Here is a 23,918-nt window from a genome sequence, read left to right as displayed (position 1 = left end):
AATATCACAAAAATTATACATTTTCTTTTACATCCAAAAATCAAATAAAGCAATTGACAAAAAGATGCTATTATTCATATCGAGTCAAGATAGAATTAAAAATCGTCCAATTTTCTTATAAATTTGAGTTTGTTTAAACATAAAAGTTTTACGTGGTAATTGAAACATTACATGTCTTTATCCCATCTTGAATTTATTATAAAATCCAACAACAAAATATTCATCTTTCCAAAAAAGAAAGCGAAATGGTTACCTCTATCAAAGGAAAAAAAAAACTTTAAAAACACCAATTTTCTGTCTCATACTAGAGACAGCTTTATTAGGTATTGTGTGTTTTTTAGCTTTGAGCACAAAACAGCTTTTCCAGTAGACATTTGATGCCATTTGTTTATTATTTAATCATAAATAAATATAATCTTGAAACAGAAGAATCATCATCTTGTAGTACTGTTTCTGCCAGTGTAACAACAAGACATAACAAACCATTTGCTTCATTCGTTTCTGGGAAAATAAAAACTCAGCTTTCCCTTTCTGAAATTATATATCATCATCTTTCATAAACCCGAATTTCTTGTTTCTTCAACTCTGCCATAACTGCTTTTTACGCATATTACTTTCCCAAAGCACTCGTTGTTGCAGGTGGGTTTCGTAGTCTCTCGAAGAACAACAAGAAGACGATCGAACACCCTTTTCTTTTTTTCGCAAAAGAAGAAGATTAGAAGAAGAAGAAGAAGAAGCCAATTTAGTGTCGATTCTTGATTTTCTGGGTGAAATGGGTACCTTTCAGAAGGATTCAATCGTTAAAAATGTGCTCAAGAGTCTTTGTTGCAATTATGGATGGTGTTACGGTGCTTTTTGGAGCTATCAACAGCCAAATTCCTCGTATGACTCTTCATCTTCTTCACACATTTATAGTCATATATAGATACACAGTTATATATGCATATATACAGAATATCTACACATTATGATACTCATTCTCTTGCATACATTCATTCTATTCCAATCTTCATGTTCATCTTGCGTAATCTTGATATGGGTTTCTTTTTTTTTTTTGGATAATGAGTTTTTTTTTTTCTTTCGATAATAAGTGTTTTTTTGGGTATCAAGAAAATGACAAGATTATATTCTGATTGGAAGTGAGATCTTCGTAGCATTGTTATTTAATGCATTATTTCCATGCACCAAGAAGATACTCCCCATGTTTTAGTGTTTCCAAATTAAAGTTTATTAATTAATTGGCTTTAAGAAATATTAATTTATCACATTTTACTTTCAATTTCATTTTGACTGATTCTTGAAACCTTGAAATTATCTTTTGTTTTATAGATTGCCGACTTTGCAAGATGCATACTTTGATGAAAAATTCGAAAGTTTGATCGATAATTCGCTTCTTCAAGTACCAATTGGAGGAGGGTATGCTCATTTATCCCTAAATTTTGTATAAATTATAAAAACAATTAACTTTTTTTAATCATGCTTAGTTTTCTAACGTTGATTATGATAATATTTTCATTTCTTGATTTGTTAAAGGATAATTGGGCAAGTTGCTTACACTAACAAACACATGTGGATGACTTCAGAAGATCATTACAAACAACACAGTTTTTCGGGTTCGATCTGGGATATGTTTCTGGTATTTCATTATATATTTTCTTTCATCTTTCATATTTATATAAAAAGTTGTCATCTTTCTTGAAAAAATCAAACATTTATGATTAAACTCCAAAATGGATCCTTTCTTAATGTTCTAAGTGACACCCTTTAACTTAATTTTCAGGATGAGTATGAATTTCGTCGTCAATTTTCTTCCGGCATGAAGGTACGAATTTCAGGTGGATTATTAATGGTGGTGCCACCGTATGTCCACCACAGATGAAGTTGTACTTTTTGCATGGTTGTTTGTACGTTGGTCTCATTATCACTTTCGTTTTGCAGACAATTGTAGTCATCCCTGTGGAGCCACAAGGAGTTGTACAATTTGGGTCAAATCAGAAGGTTAATTAATCACTCGAAAAAACCACTTTTTTTTTATACTTTTTGAAACAAAAATCCTTAAATCTAATTAGTCTATACGTTTTGATGATTCAGATTCTGGAAAATATGGAATTCGTAAATCAAACAAAACGAATCTTTCGAGAAATCGTAAACGGTGGAAGACCTGAATTTGATTCGTATTCTTTAAATCAATCCTTGATATCTTCCGAAGACCTGAATCTTGTTTTTGATTCGCTCCCGGATTTTGGAATTCCCGATGAATTCTTTCGAACTGAAGACTTCAATGTTTCTCAGTGGTTTTCTCCACCGATCAAGAATGATTTATTCTCACCATCGATAGGATTCAACCCCTTCGATTCTGATGTAAAACGTGAATCTCCGACGATTTCTTGTATTGATGTTGATGTGATCGGAAACAATGGAGGTTTGGAAGCCATTTTAGCTCCGGTGAAAGGTGGAATTCGCTCGGGTTTCCATTCTTTCAGTTCAGAATCAAAATCAAAACCAAAACCAGCCCAACATGATCATGACATTACTTCCTTTGGTCGAAAAGAAAGGTTATTCTCGAAACTCGGGATTGAAGAGCTTTTGGAGGGTATTTCTGGTATTTCAGATGTCGTTTCAACATCTTGCATCGAGGGTGATCAGGTTTCAGTGAAACGAAGGAAGATAGGAAATTGTAAGTGGGAAGTGAGTTCTTTACAAAAAGAGGTGATTATGCCTAAATTAGAGACAAGTTTGCAAATGGTTGATGGATATAGTGGGAGTGGTTCGAGTGTGGTTCTACAAGGTGAGAAGCGGGTCGAACCGGTTAAACCCGCTAAGAAAAAGGCTAAACCCGGGACTCGACCCCGACCCAAAGACCGCCAACAGATTTTGGACCGAATGGCGGAGTTGAGACAATTGATTCCTAGTGGCGAGAAGGTAAAGTCTTTAATTCAATAGAAGGGTAAAATGGTCATTTACTTAACTCAGGCAGTTCATTTAGAATTTGAAGATAGAGTTCTCATGTTAAGACTCAGTACTAATTGTGTTTTGTGATTGATGTTTCTAATTGTGTTTTGTGATTGATAGATGAGCATCGATTGTTTGTTGGATCGGACCATTAAACACATGATGTTCTTGGAAAGTGTAACGAAACAATCAGACAGAATAAAACAAGCTGAAGAACCGAAGGTGAGAATAAAAGTGATGTTCTTGAGTTTCATAGTATTTATTTTGAACCATTAGCATTAAAAAACCATAAATGTAACACAATTTTTGAATTCTTGATCAGCGTAATAGCATTGATTCCAATGATCCGAGCACCGATGGTGTGACATGGGCTTGCGAATTGGGAAATCAGGCGATGGTTTGCCCGCTGATAGTTGAGGACCTTGGTGCCACTGGTCAAATGGTTATAGAGGTAAATGAACTGTCATTTTTTTATAAATAACAAGAATTGTGTTTGACATCTATTTGATTGAGGCAGACGAAAACCATAATTATTTCTCCCACCAAAAAAAATATCATGCCTAATCTTGTTTCATCTTGTATAGTCATGTCAGGTTGTATTATATCTCGTTCTACATTGTCATGTCATATATTAGTAACTTATTATTTCTTGTGTACTAAAATGTCATGTATTAGTAACTTAACTTATTATCCATAAATCTTGACGAGATCGAATGTACTTTTTATTCTAGATGATTTGCGAAGAACAAGGATTCTTTCTTGAGATAATGGACATAATCCGGCGTTTTGGCTTGATAATCTTGAAGGGAGTTATGGAAGCTCGTGGTGATAAAATTTATGCACGTTTCATAGTTGAACCCGAGGTAACATATTAAAGATTTCACATTAGAAAATGAAAAATCATGATTAAAGAAAACATAAACGGAAAGATAAGTCTATTCTTGTTTAATTTGTAATCTTTTTTTATAGGTTAACAAGAATGTAACAAGACATGAGATATTTTTAGGGCTGGTTCAGTTTCTACAAACGATGGATCCTAATGAGGATAAAACATGCATGAAAGCTGGGAATTCTTTACTCGATGATTTCCATCAATTTGAAATACAAAATCTTATGAATTTGGTAGATATGCAGCATTGTGTAAACTTGTAACCAAGGTTGTAAGAATGCTTTGAGTGTTCATCTAGCACCATGTTGTAATTATGGTGATTTGTGTTCGAGGAAATAAGAACCGAAAGAAATGTTGGTAAGCCGGTATGACACTTGGGTCAATATATTATTGTGGGAGGATAGATAGATACAATTCATAAAAAGTTTGAACTTTTATTTTAGTTGACATTCGGATGTCTTCACATAATTTACTATTTTTTTTTCATTCACTACATAGTTGCCAATATTCAATAAATTTCCATAATTACAAACTTATTTTTTATTAATAAATGTACTTTATTTATTCAATACACCACCACCAACTTTTACGATGACCACCTCACATTAGAGTTAGACCATGCATGTACTTTTTCCATGAATACTATCTCAGTTGGTGACCCCTCCATATTTCAATCGGTAAGATGATTTTGAGCCATGAAGGCACCAAATCATTTAGTAGGTGGAACTATGGAACGGAATAAAACAAGATCATTTGAAGTAGAGTTTAGCAGAGATGGGACTAGAACTTAGTGGAACAAAGACTAAGTTAAATGGGACTAAACCTTCATATTTTAGTCACACCCAAAAGGGTAGAACAAAGTGGAACAAGAACATTAAGAATAAAATACCACGCAACCACTCTTGTTTACGTCTCCCCTATGCAACTTAATACCATCCGAAACCTCATATACGGTAATATCATCCTCAACTCCTCCACTTAATAATTAAAAAAAAAAAATTAAAAATCATCATTCACTCATGCCATGTCATAATTAAAAACAAAAAAAATAAAAAAGACTCTCCTTCACTAATGCATGAAAACAATAATCTAAAGTCCTTCCAAGTTATTCTTGGTGCTTATAGTGGTTTCTCTCTCTCTCTCTCTCTCTCTCTCTCTCTCTCTCTCTATATATATATATATATATATATATATATATATATATATATATATATATATATATATATATATATATATATATATATATTATTGTTAAATTTTAAATATCATAGGAAAATTTTATAATTATAACAGGATGATTTGGTAATTTGACCATCATGGTTTGTCCGGTTCTAATTACACCAAATGCTAACTAAGAGACTTTATATTTAAGTGGTGGTACCAAAGTACCTACTTTGGATTGAGTCAAATATAACCTTTTATTAGACTCGGTAAGAAAGATATCAAACATCCCTTAAACACAGTATTGCATTTAGTTACGATTTAAGTTTTAGATTTAGGAAATGTTTTGGACTGTACAATATTTCGATACATAAGATTTATTTGGTAAATGTGTATGAAACAAATACTTCTTTTTTAGTGTAGTGTATATGTCTTCTTAGAACGGTTGCTATGATATTTGAAAAAATTCAATAGCATAAACATTACATATCAAATTCAATAACATAAACATTACATTATTGTTGCGCAAAGTCATTTTCAACTGAAATAGCCATATATTGTGGTATAGATATCTACTTATTAACCTAGATATGCAAAACTTCAAAATAAGAACACCTAATGTATGTGTGGTCATATCATATTCCATAATGTTTTTACATCAAATCTCACTAACTACATTATCACGCCTGAACAAACATTAATAGTATGGAATATTTTGTTCTAGATAAACAGAGATGTCATTTTGTAATGTTAGGAAATGTTGGTCATTTTTGTAAGCATTTTCAAATTGGTTAATTTTGTTAATATACCTCAATTTATTTATTTATTTATTTGTTTTCTTTTTGTAAATAGCTTGCAGATAAAGGATGTTTAGTTTTATATGTATATAATATTTATAGAAAACTACAAATTCGATCATCGTGGTTTGTCGATTTTTAGGGTTTTGGTTTCTAAGGTTCCAAAATTGCAAATTTGACCATTATGACAACTTTCATTGTGGTTTAAGTCTATAGACAAACTAAAATGACAAACTTGTCCTTATTTAATTTTCTTTTGGAAATAACTAAAAACAAAATCTCTCTCTCTCTCTCTCTCTCTCTCTCCATGCTCTCTCTCTCTCTCTCTCTCTCTCTCTCTCTCTCTCTCCATGTGCATTATATTCATAAAATGAAAGACAAAGTAGAACAATGAAAGAAATAAAGATAAATAGAGGAAATATAGGGCAATTAATTCTCTTATTCATTATCTCCAAAATAAAGTCAAGAGCAAACATAACAAAACTAAATGCATTAGGTATAACTCCAAAGTTCTACATTTTATTATCAAGCTTTTGATCGTGGTAGAATTCTAATCTAACTGTTGATCCTTGCACTTGATCAAACACCTTAATGGCTTTATGTTCTAACCCATCGTTATGCGAACCTTATTGCATCGCTAAAATTCTTTACATCACCACAATCTCCTTTGTAACGCCATGTTCCAAATCGTTTCCTATTGCAGGTGATGGGTTTTGGTCATAAGAACATCCTATGTGCTCATACAAACCCTAATGCTTGGATCTAGGTTTCTCTATTGTACATGCAAGTTATCCAAGACTATAAACCCTAATTCTAACATATGGAAATCGATATTAACATATAATTAGGTTTAAGATATTACCTTGATTGTTATGTAGCAATAACAATCCTAATTTCTCCTTGTATTGACTTTAGAAAGCTTAGAGTCACAAATGTGACTCCTCTAATGGTTCACAAACACCAAGAGCAAGAGGATGAAGAGGAGAGGGGATGGAGGCTACCCAAAACGTGTTCTAACCCTAGAAGAAAAGTTCCCCACGTTTTTTAGCCTTAAGGGTTCTATATATAGTGAGGCTATTAGGGTTATCTAATAAGGAAACCCTAATTTGGATGCTTAAGCCCTAAGCAACCAATGGACTCCTTTCCTTAAGGCCTTGGACGATTTCCTCATGGGTTTCCCCATAGAATTCGTCCACTCCCTAATATAAGACAATCCATGGCCCAAATTGCAGTTATCTTATAATTACAATTCCAGTCCCTTAAGTTTAATTAATCTCTTTTAGTCACAAAACTAATTACTAATTAATTCTTGACTAATATTAATTAAACAATATGATTTCTCCTTTAATATATTATTCTCATAATATATTAATAAATCATATTTAATCCTTTCTCTCCATAATTCATCCTATCAAGTTGCTTTGGTGAAGGCAACCCAAAAGGACCATGCACCATCGGGTCAAGTACATACCAAAATAGTTATGAATTTAGACACTAATCCAACAGTCTCCCACTTGGATAAGTCTAATAACTATTCTGGGTATGACTTCAAATCCTGATGTGCAATCGTAGCTTTCCAAAGCCGCTATCAACTCTGATCATATCGGATACGCGTGTCCTTTAGATAAGGGATCATATATTCCTCCATTCTAGATATCGTATGAGATATGATTTCTAATCATTCTCTTTGTACTATTTCTCGATTTCCGATTTATGACAACTGACTAATTGAAGAAATCAAATTAGCCCTAGCCCGACCGAGCATTTACGTTTGTCATCACTAAATCATCGAGGGGCCCAAAGATATCGCTTTTATCCTTCTTTGGATAAAAGGAACGGACAAACTTTGATACAATGCTTGCTTGCACTCACTCACCGAATCACACACAACAATATGTTTTATAACACCAAGTTACTAGTGTGTTTACATATTATCAATCTGCAACCGATTAGCAAGGTACAACTCACACATCTCGGTTTCAAGAATATAAGATGTTATCATCTCACCAATCACTCATGATACAATTCATGGAGTGATCCAAGTGAGCTTGGGTTTAATCCAATGCTCAAATTCATATTCATAAGCACTCATGAACGTTGCAGCAAACATTTGCTTATGTCTAATACTCTTTTAGACAATCCACACACCAATTCACGACAGTCTTCATTCATACCTACTTCCAACATATGAACGACTGTGGCCCGTTTAAATAATTTGACTGTTCTTAACCAATTAAATTATTCAGGAAGTCAAAACATGCAAGGTGAAACACAAGAATAATACTAATCCCATATGGCCTCAAACTTTTGAGTATAAATAAAACTGCTTTTATTTGTCACCATATCGATTACTCATTATTTGTCGTTTTGTGTAATCAACTTCTTACTTGAATTATTACACTTGTCCCATGCTCCTAGCATGCACACAATGTTTACCTATGGTTCTTACTTTGTGAACTAGATCAAATTGAACACATTTCCAATCATTCTCATTTCACAACTCCAAATGTGCTAGACATTTGGAAAATTTTAGAATGGTCAAACATTAAAGCATTTGCAATCGATCCTATACCCGAAGCGTATAGGACACGACGCATAACGTTTTATATGCTATGTTCTCAAAATTCGAATTGTGAAGAGGAATGTCGTAATCATAATCAAAATTTTAAGAACACACTATGTTTCTTTGACTAAACCTATTCACATTTCTCAACCTAATCCTTTAGATTTGAAACGAAGCATAATATTCTCTCCCTTAATTATAGCAAAACAACTATTCCATCCTTATGACTTTGCAAAGAATGACTCTTGTTTTCTATAATTAATATTGCCAACTTGCAATACTTGTCTTAATAATCATACAATCATAACATTTATGCTCCCACTATCATGATGATTATTATAAACATAACACTTATGCTCCTACTAGCTTTGACATGTATTCATAAACATCTTAACTTTCAGAAAAACAATACCTATTGAATTTCTTAAGTCCATGTTTCTAATACTTCATGCTTTGATAATCTTTTATCAAGGCTTCTCGAACTTATACACCTTTGCCTTAGATAGTTCATATGTGTGTCTAAACACTTAAGACTAATTGTCAAACCTCACAATTCAAATTATGGAAAGGGATACCGTAACCATAATCGAATTCGAGAATGCAATTTTACAATCACTATCTTCTTAAAATCTTTCTTAGTGAAAGCATTTCCTCACAATCATTTTCATGAAGGAGGAAATCTTATGACACTTAGATTTAAACGGTGTATTTGTTCCTATCCATGTGAATTTGTCAAAACCAAAGTTCAGACAAATTCAAACTCATATGGATCGAACTTTCTTAATCTTGATTTCTTGCCTTATGGTTTCACAACTGCCCACCATGTCTTCCAAGTAGTTAAGCAGCTCACACTTTCCTATTAATGTACCTTTCATTGATTAAGGTGCCTTGCCTTTTATGCATTCAAAATGAGAACTCATAGAACTCACATTCATAATTAACTCAATTGGAATAGCACAGAAACAAAATAACGTCAACACGATAGGTTGTAAACCTTAACTCGTGTGCTAGTGATGAATGATAAGGTTTATTTGATTTGTTCTTGAAACCTTTCAAGACCATTAAGACTCCCACTCACTCCTTGACATATAAGATTCTCCTGTCAATAACCATTTCTTGAGAAACAATTATTCAAGAGTTAGTGTATCTTATATCAAAACACTTCATAAATTGGTCCTAATTGGCCTTTGTCTTATCCAAGACATCACAACTTTCCACATTTGATGAATGTTATAAACCTTCTTAATACTTTTCACTCATTGTCACAATCTTAACTTTAAGACTTGTTATTGGAACGAAGTATGATTGGCCTTTTGATTTAACCATTTCTTCAATTCTTGATTCCTCTTCTTAAACATACAATTGTACTAAGACTCACTTAGAGGATCAATTGAGATATGGTTCTTAATCATTAAGACCTATCATAAAGCATAAAAGGTACTCTCCCTTCTTCTTAGAATGGATAAACTTTTATTTTTCTGCCTACTTGATTCTTCTTATTCGTGCTACTATTGATTTAAATTTTTTCAATCAATTCATAATTACACTTAATCTTATAAGTATAATCATATTTACTAAACCTTTAGTAAATCATGACGAATATCTTTGTTATTCTTGTGGTGGACTTTGATCAACACACAACTTTGTGTGCTCGATCTCCTAGTCCTTTCACTTGACACTTTGTCAACGAATTAGTCTAATTTCCAAATATGAAATTTCTCATTCATCATGCAACCAAGTTGCGTGATTCCAAATTTCTGTCCAATTGAAATTTGGGCGATGAGAAACTCTCCCTATTTGGTAAATTCTCGACTTTTTCCATAAACACCATAGATAAGAATCATATCCATTTGTTGTAGAAATATTCAAACATCAATTTTCATAACGATTTCATTGCAAGGAAGTAAACAAATAAATAAATAAGTCAAACCAAAATTTATTTTATTTATAAAAGCAGCGGAAAACATTTGTCCTTACAATGCAAAATCCATTGAAAACTATGTATTTCAAAAGGAAAATTTCTAACAACTCTATCATAACTATCTAAGCTCAAAATCTAATCTTCAAATCCATGCGATCGAGATCCATTTCTTCGTGATTAGACTCATCTTGCTCTATTTCATCAAGCTTCCTTTCTTTTCACCGATCCTACAAAAACATTCAAATGCAATCTTATCACATCATGTATTTTGGATCAATGAATAGGAACTTAACGAAGTTAGATAGTGGATTTTACCTGAAGCGCAATCATACTCTTTGACTCTCCCATCTTTGGAATTTTCAGGCTCTTGGGGCAAACTTCTATCCAACGCCCTTTCTCTTGGCAGCAAACGCAGGTCGCTTCTCTTAGAACATCCTCGGAAGCATGGTCGGTTGACTTTCCCAACAAATACGCTCCATTGCTTCGCCAAATCATTTCTGATTCAGCAGCAATGAGCATGTAAGTTAGGTCAATGAGGTTATCGTCATGATCCATCATATAATACTTTCTTTTGAACTCATTATATGATTCAGGGAGTGACTGCAGAACCCAGTTCACAGCCAACTCATCGAGAAATGACACACCCAACATAATCAACCTATCGATGTGTGATTTCATTCCTAGAACGTGGGCACACACGGGTTTACCATCTTCATGTTTCATTTCCAATAAGGCTTTAGTGATGTTGAACCTTTCTATTCTTCGATCTTGTGGGTTAGGGAGAACAATTGGAGGAGGTGGAGGAAGTGAAGCATGATTTCTTGTTCCTCGATCGAATCGTGGAATACCATCTTCATTTGGAATGCTTGTTCCATAGGATTTGGGAAGACCATAGTTGTCGAACTCTGACATCTACAAAATGGGAGAAAACGAATTCAAGTTAGTTGATCGATTGAGACCTTAATAAATCACCCAAATGAAATTCCAAGGCTAGGACCCAACACAATACGCTACAACCTAGAAAAGGGATGCCGTTATCTAGTTGCAGAATATTTGAAGGTAAGTGAATGACGATTCACCAATTTCCACCATGAAAAACGAAAAAGAAATTTAAGTTTTAAATATATGAAAACTCCTAGAACCTTTGAGATTCATTGAACATTTCAATGGCATGTTTAAATCTCGATATGCCACTCTTGTTTGTGACTGGGATGCCGAGGATCACAAAGTGGGTGTGAATAACGATGCAAATTTACATGGTGCCCTCACATGTTACAGTCACCTATTCGATGTGCCGGTAAACCACACACGCTCCACCGAACTATGACAAACATTGAGTCACCCTTTGCTACCTTTGCTTAGAACCATTTAGTGTGTCGGTAAACCACACACGCTCCACTAACGTCTTCACAAGGACACAAAGTGTAATTTCATGGAATTGCATCAATTCACTTTGCCTAAGTAACTAAGATTAGGAATTTGTAAAAACATTTAGTTACTTTTGTATTTCATTATACTTATAATGGAAGGTTTCGTCCTATCCTACCCGTTCGGCTAACGACCCTCCACTACTCAAGAGTGCGGTAGGTAAGAGTGGATACCCATTCAATCACCATATTATAGGCAATTTCCTTAAACACCCCTTATAGACCAGCTTCGTGAATGAGGCCTACTAACGGTAAGACTGACTTTTACTCATACATATATATATATATAATGTTAGACTTTTAATGTTATATATATAGTATAGGGTGTATTTTACACTTTTAAAATACTAGGTGGTCAAATTTAATAATTATACTTTTAATTCAATTAAATTGTATGCCTAAACTTTTATGGATTTATTAAACCTCTTTTAATTATACATCTTAATTAATTAATAAAACCATAAGGGTGTGATTTAAACTTTTCAAAACATTACTAGGGTTTTAGAATTTAACATTCCTAATTAAACTTTTAATCAACTTTTAAATTCCAAAACTTGAGGGCAAGTTTTGAAACCTTTTTTCAAAACATTAGGGTTTCAACTATTTAAATTTCAAAACAACAAAACTTTTGGGTTCAAATTTAAACTATAAAACCTATAGGGGAAAATATGAAACTTTTCATAACAACAAGGATCAAATAACAAATAATCTTAATTAACATTTAATCACATAATTATCCATACTTGATTTATTTAATGATTTCTTGCAAAACAATTTACCAATTTAATCAAAATAATTAATCAATTATCACATAAGGAAACAAATATTTTATTAATTGATAAATATCTTTAATTAGATCAAGAATATAGTCAAATATATCATAAAATCGGATTTATATTGATCTAATATGATAAGGCAACTATCCTTAAGCAAAAACAGCAAGAAATCCCGGTTTTCCCTCCATCTGACCAGCCGACTCGTCGAGTTAGGTATGGACTCGTCGAGTCAGCATGAACTCGGCGAGTTCATCTATGGACTCGGCGAGTCCAGCCCCCAAAAACACAAAAATCGAATTTTTCAATCATACAAAGTATCAATACAATAGAAACCAATCTAGGCTGTGATACCACTGATGGGTTTTGGTCATAAGAACATCCTATGTGCTCATACAAACCCTAATGCTTGGATCTAGGTTTCTCTATTGTACATGCAAGTTATCCAAGACTATAAACCCTAATTCTAACATATGGAAATCGATATTAACATATAATTAGGTTTAAGATATTACCTTGATTGTTATGTAGCAATAACAATCCTAATTCCTCCTTGTATTGACTTTAGAAAGCTTAGAGTCACAAATGTCACTCCTCTAATGGTTCACAAACACCAAGAGCAAGAGGATGAAGAGGAGAGGGGATGGAGGCTACCCAAAATGTGTTCTAACCCTAGAAGAAAAGTTCCCCACGTTTTTTAGCCTTAAGGGTTCTATATATAGTGAGGCTATTAGGGTTATCTAACAAGGAAACCCAAATTTGGATGCTTAAGCCCTAAGCAACCCATGGACTCCTTTCCTTAAGGCCTTGGATGATTTCCTCATGGGTTTCCCCATAGAATTCGTCCACTCCCTAATATAAGACAATCCATGGCCCAAATTGCAATTATCTTATAATTACAATTCCAGACCCTTAAGTTTAATTAATCTCTTTTAGTCACAAAACTAATTACTAATTAATTCTTGACTAATATTAATTAAACAATATGATTTCTCCTTTAATATATTATCTCATAATATATTAATAAATCATATTTAATCCTTTCTCTCCATAATTCATCCTATCAAGTTGCTTTGGTGAAGGCAACCCAAAAGGACCATGCACCATCGGGTCAAGTACATACCAAAATAGTTATGGACTTAGACACTAATCCAACAAGAGGATGGTGACCAAAGATCGGGTATCATTAGGATTATGATCTTTAAGAAAAATAGATTTGGAACCATTTGGGTGTGGGTAATGTAATTTAGATGATCCGGGTTTTCGGCTTATGTTTTGGAGCCAAGAGGTATTTTAGTAAAGCGTAAGTTCGGGCTTTTATGGAAATTAGATTTTAATTCGGGGAGTTTTAAGGTAAATATGAGTCGATAGAGGCGTAGAGCTTTTCAACACCTCTTCATCGATATAAGGATTGTCGGAAACGGACTTATAACGAAGAAGTTATAGTCTTCAAAAGATTATAGGGTTTAAGGATAACCCTCGTACACGGGGCGTACTAGTGCTAAGTCCAATACTTGGGGCGTACACTGGCGTACGTTGGGCGTAATAATAAGATGGATCATGGTACTCTAGAGTAGTACACTAAGAGTAATGGGAGTACGTTGTGCGTATTCCATATTCATACAAACTCTATTTTAGGGTCTTGGACCCTATTTAAGCTCCTTATCTTATCACCTAACCCTGATATCATCTGCCTCCATCCCCTCTTGTATAGAAATTGAACCCTAAGTGAGTTCTTGAGAGTTTTGAGCCATAAAGTATGAGTGTTGGTGCTTTGTGAAGGACAAGAAGAAGTGAATCATCTAGAGTTGTGCTTGGAGCTTGAGGATCTAGGATTAGTTCATCATTTTCCATCTTTATGAGGTAAAAAGTTTCCATATTGATAATCCATGATGCTAGATCTAATTTCGGTGCCATTTTGTGCTTTTTGAGTCCTTAGAATGAATGTTGAGCCTCTTGATTCACTCCAGAAGTGAGTGATGGTATATATAGGGTTCTTTTGGTCCCTTGGTCAATAAAAATGCAAGCTTTGAGGTGTTTATGGACTCATGCATGTGTTAAGACCCTTTGTTAAGTTCTTTTGAGCTATAGAACCACATTAACCCATGCATGAGTGTAAAGTTGCCAACTTTACGTGATTAGTGGTCTTGTAGAAGCATATTTGTGAGTTTAACATGCTAGCTTAACTGATTTAATGCTTAAGGGAGTGAAAAATGGAGCATGAGGAGTATCCGGGGCGTACATAAGTGTACGCTCAGTGTAATGTTGAGTTTGTGCTTAACGAACTTGTTGTTGGATTAGGTTTCTAAGCCCATAACTATAATTGGTATCTATTTGACCCGAGAGTAGCGTGGTCCATTTTAGGTTGCCTTCACCAAGACAATTTGATAGGATGGATATTTGAGAAAAAGGTTATTAGTGATTTATTAATATATTATAAGAATAATATATTAATTGAGAAATCATATTAATTAATTGGTATTAATCAGGAATTAATCGAGTACGCAAGGCGTACTCCTCAGTTCAACATTATTGGGCCTTTTGAGATTAGGTCGTATTGGGCCATTGAGTTTCTATTTGTAGGCCATGGTTAGGATGGGGACTTTCTTGGTATCGGTCCCATGAGAATTTTTAGGCCCAATTAGGAAGTTGGGCCATTTTGGGCTAAGGTTGCCATCTTATCCTTTTGTGCTTTAGGCTGGACTTTAGTTTTTTGGCCAAGTAAGAAAAGGGTAAAATGGTCTTTTACCCTTTAGGAAGTTGGTTTATGGAGTGGGGATGTTGGGCTATCGGGTTAATTAATGATTAAGTTTGTATTTATTGTAGTTGGCGCGATGTTATCCGGTTCAGCGGTCTGAGAAATGATTTGATTATCAACGAATTGAGGTAAGTCTCCTCCTTATATCCATAGGTCGAAGGCACCAATGTCAGCCCATTATTCGGTTATGTAGAATGCTAGTTGTTGTGTGATATATATATATATATATATATATATATATATATATATATATATATATATATATATATAGAGAGAGAGAGAGAGAGAGAGAGAGAGATGTGAGTTCAATTGAGAAAATAAAAAAGGTTGAGAATGGGGGAATCATTCTCAGCCACTCATTTAATCTAAGCATAAAAAGATATTGTGGCAAACTTGTAAATATGTTAATAACCTTCAATCCTAAATACGTAACTATAGAGAATTCGATAACTGTTCGTTCATCATCAAAATTTTTCCTCCAACCTTCAATAATCTTCCAGATTTCTTCAACTAAACCAGAATTTCTTCGTTGTTCATGAAATTAGAATCGGAGTTCTGGACTCGCAGTCACAGTCGACATTGAAGGACTCAGAATCGGTACTCACAGGTTCCCAATCGGATTTTTGGAAATCAAAATCAAAATGAGAAATCGATCAGACATAGGATGTCGCATCTGAAGTCGAAATCTGAAGTATATGATGATTTGGAATTGAATGTACTATAATAAAACCTGATGCATTTTTATTCACTTATGAATAACGATAGCTGAAAATATAAAAAAATATTTTATCTTAAAACTATATCAATATGGATGTCTATATGTAGAGAATAAAAAATTATGAATTTTGGTATATTTAAAATCATTTTTTGATAAAAATAGCTTCTAAAAATTAAAAAAATTAAAAAAAAAAATAAACTGTGTTTTTGTATATATTAAGGTAATGATTAGCATAGTTTAAAGAAATATGTTTTGTTGGAAAACACATGTGCATTCCTTTCCCATTTATGTCGGTACGTTGGAGGCTTTTGCGACAAAAATAAATGATTGGCTAAGAATGATTCCCCCATTCTCAACCTTTTTCTTCTCATTTGAACCCTCCCCTATATATATATATATATATATATATATATATATATATATATATATATATATATATATGTTTGTGTTTGTACGATCAGGTTGAAATATACCTAAAGGCGGAGCCCAATATGGCATGACGGGTTGAACTATACCCCAAGGCGAGGCCCACTATGGCATGTCAGGTTGAAATATACCCCAGGAGCAGGCCCATTATGGCATGTTCGGGTTGAAATATACCCCATGACGGGGCCCACTATCTTACAATTGGGTTGAAATATACCCCAAGGCGAGGGCCATACTTGCTTATTGGGTTGGAATATACCCGAGGGCTAGACCCAGTTGCATGTGTGGTATGTGGTATTTTGGGGAACTCACTAAGCTTTGTGCTTACGGTTTTTAGTTTGTGTTTCAGGTACTTCTATTTTCAAAGGGAAGAGTCCGGGATGATTGCAGAGCATAGTAAAATTCCTAATCTTGTATGAATGAGACATACTTAATCATTTGAAATAACATTCTGAGTAAGCAAGGTCGTATAACATTCTGAGTAAGCAAGGTCGTTTTCACCTTGACTCGAAAAGTGTTTATAAAATGAAAGACTTCGGAAGGAGAAGATACATTCTTGGAATGTGAAATCTATAAGGGATAGATAAAATGACTGTTAAAAATTTCATGTCGTTATACATATATTGGCAATATCTTGAAAGGGATCAAGACACAAGATTCTTTTGGATAATTCTTGGCATTGTCATATGGCACCATTTTGTGATAGCCTCAAAAGTACGTAGCTCATAGGCTTGAAATAGATGAAATGATTTATTTATATTCTATTTGCTTGGCAAATGAATTCATCATTTATGCCATATTATGCATAGTATATTATATTCGATCATGTTGTAAGCATGTCATAGGATACTAATTGAATACACGGTTAAGTCACTGGATGACTACCTAAGCATTCTAAGAGTACTTTTGAGGAACTAAGAGAATGTATATGAGACAATCAGTTTAGAAAATATCTTTACGGAATGAGCTACACAAGATGTTAATTTCTAAACAGATATAAATAATTATGAATTATAATTGGATTTTGACTTCATTATGGAATGAAGGGTAAGTCTTGTTGGAATAGGGTCCAAGCAAAACATAATGATACAATATATTACTAAATAAGAATAAACTACTTTAGAAGTTGAATTCAAATATAATTGGATGAATGGGATCATTGAAAAACTCTATTGATTTCTGCCATTCAAGTATCACATAGAAATCTTTGTGACTTCGAGAGTATACTTAATTAAGTTAATAGACTCTATGTCACGAAAGAAAACCAATCATATTCTCCAAGATATTTAACTATACTTAGAGTAAAGTTAAGTATGGAGATGATAGTTTTCACAGAATTCATAGAAATTAAATTTCGTCATATCTATTGATAAAGTCATTCTTTTAAGCTAAGTATGAATGGTCACACTTAAGCTCTTTATTATTATAGAAATGGGTTTTTGATTTGGATTTAGTATTTGGATATTGGAACATTATAGCAACAACTAATAGATATTGTTATGATATATTGGGATATGGTCATCACATCAATACTTGTTGTGTTCTATTTTAACATGTTTAATCCATGAATAACATTATTATTCTATTCTAAAAGTTCATAGTCGGTTATAATTGTTGGAGCAATTATAAAGTAAGACTAATATAAATTGGATTGGTTGACTCTCACTAGATGAAAGTAGGTAAGTGGTTGTAACTAAGTTTCATAGGTACTTGTTTGAGAACGAGTATTGAACTGACCCGCACCAAGATCATCTCATGGATTGCTATCATGAATGATACTTGATTAAAAGGTACTATATTGGTATCCTTAACACTTGAGATACACAATGAGACTTAAGTGTAAGGAGTACTATGCTTTGATATGGTCAAATTTTCTTCCTTAACCGAGCAGTTATAAAAGCCATTTTCAAGTATGGTGTGAACTATGAAAGAGGCTTATGTAGTCAAGATGGCATTTGTTCCTCGTATGTGTTAAGAGTTAGACATCTAAGGCGCCTTACCAAAAGTTGACCAACTAATGAGATTGATTGCGATCTATATCTCATGTTCAACATGATGTCTTTAGCAAAGGGATAACTGATAAACTTACCTTATACACAAATTGTAGCTTTGAGATTTTTGGGAATTGGGTGTTGATAGAATGGCAAAAAGTCGTATGTTGATAAGGGCAGTGAAATGTTGCTAGACGTTCACCATTGTCTATATCAGTCTAATATGAGTCTTGCGTAAGTGGGAGATTGAAAGGTCTAGTATATTCAAGAGTCATATTAAAGTTATATTGATAATTAACATATCATACTGATGGGTCACACTAACAGTAACTTGATATAATTGATTATTATTACAAATTGATTTTAATAAATATTCAATAAAACTCTTATAATTAAATTGGAAATTATTTATTTCATGGAAATAATAATTTTCATTAGCAAGTATCATCATGATATAATTGATTATTATTACAAATTGATTTTAATAAATATTCGATAAAACTCTTATAATTAAATTGGAAGTTATTTATTTCATGGAAATAATAATTTTCATTAGCAAGTAACATAATATATCATATGGTATGATTTATTAAGTCATGTACAACATTTTGGACCATAAGGACTTTTTGTCTTTTACCAAAAGGTTAAGGTTTATATTTTATAAAAGAGTTTATAAAAATCACCAAGTTTGACTTCCTTTTTTATATTAAAACTGTGAACATGGTTGCATGCATGCATGTGATGGGTTTTTTATTATTTAAAGGGAAAGAAACCATGCTATAAAGGTATAGGAGACAAGTAGGCTTTAGGAGACATTATTGTCTGAAAGTGTTAATGACTTATGGTTTATGCATATAAAAGACAAGGCTTGCACTTATTCTTACTTCCTTGATGCAAATGGCCGAAAGTTATACTCTTCCTCTCATTTTCTCTTAATTAGTTAAGAACACTTGAAGAACATTTACTTTTACATGTCCTCTTTAAGTTCATATTGGTTATGAACTTAAAGCTTAAGGGTTTAAGAGTTTATGGAATATCATCTACATCATGTTGAGTCATTGTTGGTGTCCCAAAGGTTCCACATTCTTCATCAACTTCCAAGCCTCTCAAGAGGACCCAAAGAACATCAAAGGTTGTTATTTCTTCATTCGTTATTTGGTTGGTATTTTAATCTTTCTATAACTTGCAAGAAGATCCTTGGTGGGTATAAAATGTTATGTTATGTTCGAAATTTTAAGTCTTCCGTTTTCCATATTTTCTAGTTTATGAAACTATTTTTGAACTAAAACCTAACAGTAGCTTATGTTCATATTATCAAGCCTTAGTTTATTATTTCTTATGACTAATTATAGTATAGATTCCTGAACAATCCTAATGTCTACATCAAGATCTATCAAGTAAGGAGTAACCATGTAAGATCATATTTGATATAGGGTCCGTTTGGTATACATAATATACTATTTGGAAATCTCACTTTAAACATCTCACTAAATTTAGCCTAAACATCACCCCCCGTAAGTAGATCAATCAGTATAAAGACTTGGAATTACTAATAAAATTTATCTATAAGTTCATAACAACGAATATGAATATAAATAAAAGTTACACTGAAATCATTATAAGTGTAGCTTAAAATACAGACATTTTCCTGACAAAAGTTTAGAAATTGTACTGGTCGAACTCTGACCTGATAGCTACTAATACCAGACACTTAGGGACCTCAAAGCTTCGCCAAAATACCCTAACTACTAAAAATTTTAAGTTTAGGAAATCAAATGAGCAATGTAATATAGTTATAGGTAGTTTTGGGCATTTATGGGTCACGCCCCGACCAGGTGCGCGTTGCGCCCTAGCCTGCCTGGTCGGCCGCCCAGAGTGTGACACATGGTGATCAACGGGTGGAGCAATTTTAAGGCTTCTAGAAGCATGCGCCATGCCTTTTTATGTGTGATGTGCTCAGGAAAACTTCAAAAATTCATAACTTCTTCGGACAAACTCCATTTTTTGACATTCTATATATCCACACTTAGTTATTTACGAGATCTATAAATTTCATTTAGACTCTGTCGGTTAATTCTCACTTTAATTTTTATTTATTATTTTAGAAGGCTTAGATTGCTAATCTCTGTTTAAAATTCATATCTTTTTCATACGACATCCATTCTCGACCGTCTTTATATCGACATAATCCTATTAACGAGATCTTTGAATCTCATTTAGATTATTTTGGCTAAAAATCAACCGATCTAAAATTCGATTTCTATGCTAACATATTTGTGCTAAAACTTTGAAATATTATAACTTGCTCATATGAAGTCAGATTTAGACGTTATCTATATGCATGCTCTTGGTTTTACGATCACTGCGACCTTTGTTTAGATTGCTTAGGCTAATAAGCAACTTATCTAAATTTCACTATTTACGACGCAATTTGTCGTATCGGGTTGAACGCATAATTTCAAATGATCATAACTTCTCCATACGAAGTCAGATTTAAGCGCTCCATATATCCCCGAAATCCTCATCACGACTACTTCAATTATCATCAAGGCTATTTATCTTCTTTAATATTTGATTTAGCCCTATTTATTAAGTTATTACCTAATATTATATACATATAATATAAGCACATAGATTCAAACAATTTCCTTTTTCAGGTATGCATTTAAATTCAAGCCAAACTTCATATTTTACCCTTGGATTTGGCGTGTTGGAGGCCCAACTCGTCGAATAGGATCAACTCTGCGTCGGGGGACTAAGTGACCTACTTGACGAGTCGGGCGACCGACTTGGCGAGTAGGAGCTATCTGAGTGAAACCCTGATATTTAGGGTTTACACCCTATTTAAGCAACATTATGGGACTCCATTCCAGCCTCCATCACCTCCAAAGCATTAATCCTGAAACCATAATCCTCCATAAGTGAATTTGAGCTTTCTTGGTTATTTTGAGTGTTTTTGGTGTATATTGAAGCTAGTGAAAGAAGTGGAAGATAGAAGAATCAAGGGGGAAGGAGTAGATCCAAGAACTACACCCTATTCGCCATCTTTTTTGGTAATCAAGCTTCCAACTTGATCTTCTTTCTCTTAGATATATTTGCCCCCATATTAAGAAGGTTTTGGCTCAAAAACCTTGGTCCTTGGTGTTGGGACGTCCTAAGTGGTTCATATCTCAGATCTAGGTCCTAAGAATGGTTACATGGCATAAAGGTGCAACATTATGACCATGAGACCCCCCATGCATCTTGTAGACCTCATTTTTGGGTCTTTTGAGCTTAAGAACCCATGCATGGATGTAAATTTCTCAACTTTATGTGTTATATCAACCCCAAGAGGCCAGATCTACCGCTTGGATGAGATGAGCTCAACAGAAATTGAGTTTATGGTTATGGACTTTAGGGGAATCAGCGAGTCGTTCTTGGGACTCGGCGAGTCTGGGATTGGTTCCCTAACCCTTGCCGTTTTTGAGGAATCTGGTTGAGTCTAGAAGGGGGACTCAACAAAATGGACGTGATTAAGGACCTGGAAATCATCAGACTCGGCGAGTGTATGAGCAACTCAGCGAGTCCAAGGCAATCTCCCAACCCATAAAGACGGACTCGGCGAGTTGTTCATACAACTCGACGAGTTACAGACTAGTCACTCATACGATGAAGATGAGCTTGACGAGTTCAAGGATAAACTCAGTGATCCAGATAAAGATAGTCCCGATGTTATGTTTGAAGGAGAACTCATCAAGTTCTTGCTAGACTCGACGAGTAGAGTAGGGGTTGGGAACAGATGAAAGAACAGGACTCGACGAGTTAGTGAACCAACTAGGCGAGTCAGGTCAACTGGTTGTTGACTTTGACCAGAATGTTGACTTTAACAAGAGGGTAAAATGGTCATTTTACCCTAAGAAGGATTATCATATTTTGATTAAGTGTTGTATGAAATTGATAGACAGAGAGTCTCCGGAGTAGTAGACAGGGATTCCTCACTCGATTTTTCTGTAGTCAGCCGTACGAGGTGAGTTTCCCTTTTAGTAGGAACGAGTCTAAGGCACCAAGGTTGGCCCGTAGATTGATATGTTAGTAGCTGAGTGTAGGCGGGGCCAGTATCTCATAATAGTCGAGTGTGGGCGGGGCCCGTATCTCACAGCTTAGTTTGATTAAGGATATATGCCTGACATATAGAATTGGTCATACTTGCTCTCTATGTGATACTTGTATGCTTGTTAGTAGCTAAGTGTGGGCGGGGACCGTATCTCATAGTAGTTGAGTGTGGGCGGGGACCATATCTCATATTAGTTGAGTGTGGGCGGGGCACGTATCTCATAGTAGTTGAGTGTGGGTAGGGCCCGTATCTCAGAGTTAGTGGACTGTGGGCGGGGCCCGTATCTTTTAGTTGCATGTTATATGTGTATGTTGTGTGGTTGCTTGGGGGAGCTCACTAAGCTTTGTGCTTATGTTTTATAGTTTTGGTTTCAGGTATTCCCTCCAGCAAAGGGAAGGGCTCGGGATGATCGCATGACACACACCACTGTCTTCAGCCTGGGAGTTTTACTCTGATATTTTGATATGATATTTGATATGTGATAGACATTATGACATTTTGAAACACATGGGTTATGATTTTTATACTTTGGCAATGATATTATGGTTCTAATAAAGTTTTAAAAATGAAATTTTTGGGTTGTATTCATGGGATGTTTCAAGTTAGTATCAGAGCCTTGGTTTGAGGGATTCGAGCACACTTTCGGGTGTGTCTGAACTCAAACTAAGGAAGTGGTATAAAATTTTCAAAAGAACATTATTTTTACAAAAAAAAGTATATTGAAAATAGAAAATAACTTTGAAAAAGGGTGTAGTGCATGCAATCAACCGAGCTCAAGTAAGTACTCCCAAACTACCCATATAAGTTTATGCTATATTATGATTATCAAATTTATTAGAAAAGCATTCTAGATTAGGACTAAGGATCTAGGAAGGATGCCTTATGTGTCTGTTATATGTATTCCATCTCTATGAGAACTGCATGCTAGTACAGATTTGCCAGTATGATAGCCAGAGTAGTATATGCTTGACTCTGTGTACTCAATGCTCGAATGTTGCTTGCTTTGTGCCTTTAGGAGTCTTAATGGTCTTTTACTAACTAGTGAATGAATATGCTACGTTACATATTGCAAGGGTTAAATAGTTTCAGAAGGTTAGGTCTAGCTCTATCGCGTAACTCTTGTTTGAGTCCAACCGTTGTAGGGTAGGACCTCTCATTCGAAGAATTATCTAGCCTTAGTGATATGTAATGGTATTCACAAACTAGTTAGGGGAAGGTAACAGGGACTTCTTATGTAGCTAATGGCAGAGAGTAGGATGGTGATTACCTTAGGTCAAGCCTAGGATGAGAGTAGCGCGTGAAGCAGTAGTAGTAGAAGGGACTTGGTGGAGTCAAGGTAGTTCCTGAGGAAAGTACGGATAGATGTGGAAGGTAGTATGGGCCCATACTACTGAAAGCATAGGATCCGTACTCAAACCAAGGAAGGCTGAGATGAATCCAAGAAACTTG

At 34.3% G+C, this 23,918-nt stretch overlaps 1 protein-coding gene across 1 annotated transcript; it reads left to right on the top strand.

The window, feature by feature from the left end:
* Window positions 1-241: 241 nt before the first annotated feature.
* On the top strand, window positions 242-4,331 carry LOC145001744 (transcription factor bHLH157-like). Its single transcript, XM_078961093.1, has 10 exons — window positions 242-882; window positions 1,330-1,416; window positions 1,534-1,636; window positions 1,781-1,822; window positions 1,939-1,998; window positions 2,092-2,922; window positions 3,073-3,174; window positions 3,275-3,403; window positions 3,684-3,815; window positions 3,922-4,331. Exons 1-10 carry the CDS (start codon window positions 773-775, stop codon window positions 4,102-4,104), a joined length of 1,779 nt encoding a protein of 592 aa, XP_078817219.1. The 5' UTR covers window positions 242-772; the 3' UTR covers window positions 4,105-4,331.
* Window positions 4,332-23,918: the final 19,587 nt, after the last annotated feature.

Source organism: Lactuca saligna, chromosome 6, assembly GCF_052625555.1.
Source record: "Lactuca saligna cultivar CGN05327 chromosome 6, ASM5262555v1, whole genome shotgun sequence".
NCBI lineage: Eukaryota > Viridiplantae > Streptophyta > Magnoliopsida > Asterales > Asteraceae > Lactuca > Lactuca saligna.
This window is presented reverse-complemented; position numbering and strand designations above follow the sequence as displayed.

What these genes read in the sequence shown, in the direction of transcription:
- LOC145001744 (XM_078961093.1), top strand. Translation starts at nt 773, where the DNA reads ATGGGTACCTTTCAGAAGGATTCAATCGTTAAAAATGTGCTCAAGAGT. An exon ending in TATCAACAGCCAAATTCCTC is followed by an intron (nt 883 to 1,329) that starts GTATGACTCTTC and finishes TTTGTTTTATAG; the next exon opens with ATTGCCGACTTTGCAAGATG. An exon ending in CGATCTGGGATATGTTTCTG is followed by an intron (nt 1,637 to 1,780) that starts GTATTTCATTAT and finishes CTTAATTTTCAG; the next exon opens with GATGAGTATGAATTTCGTCG.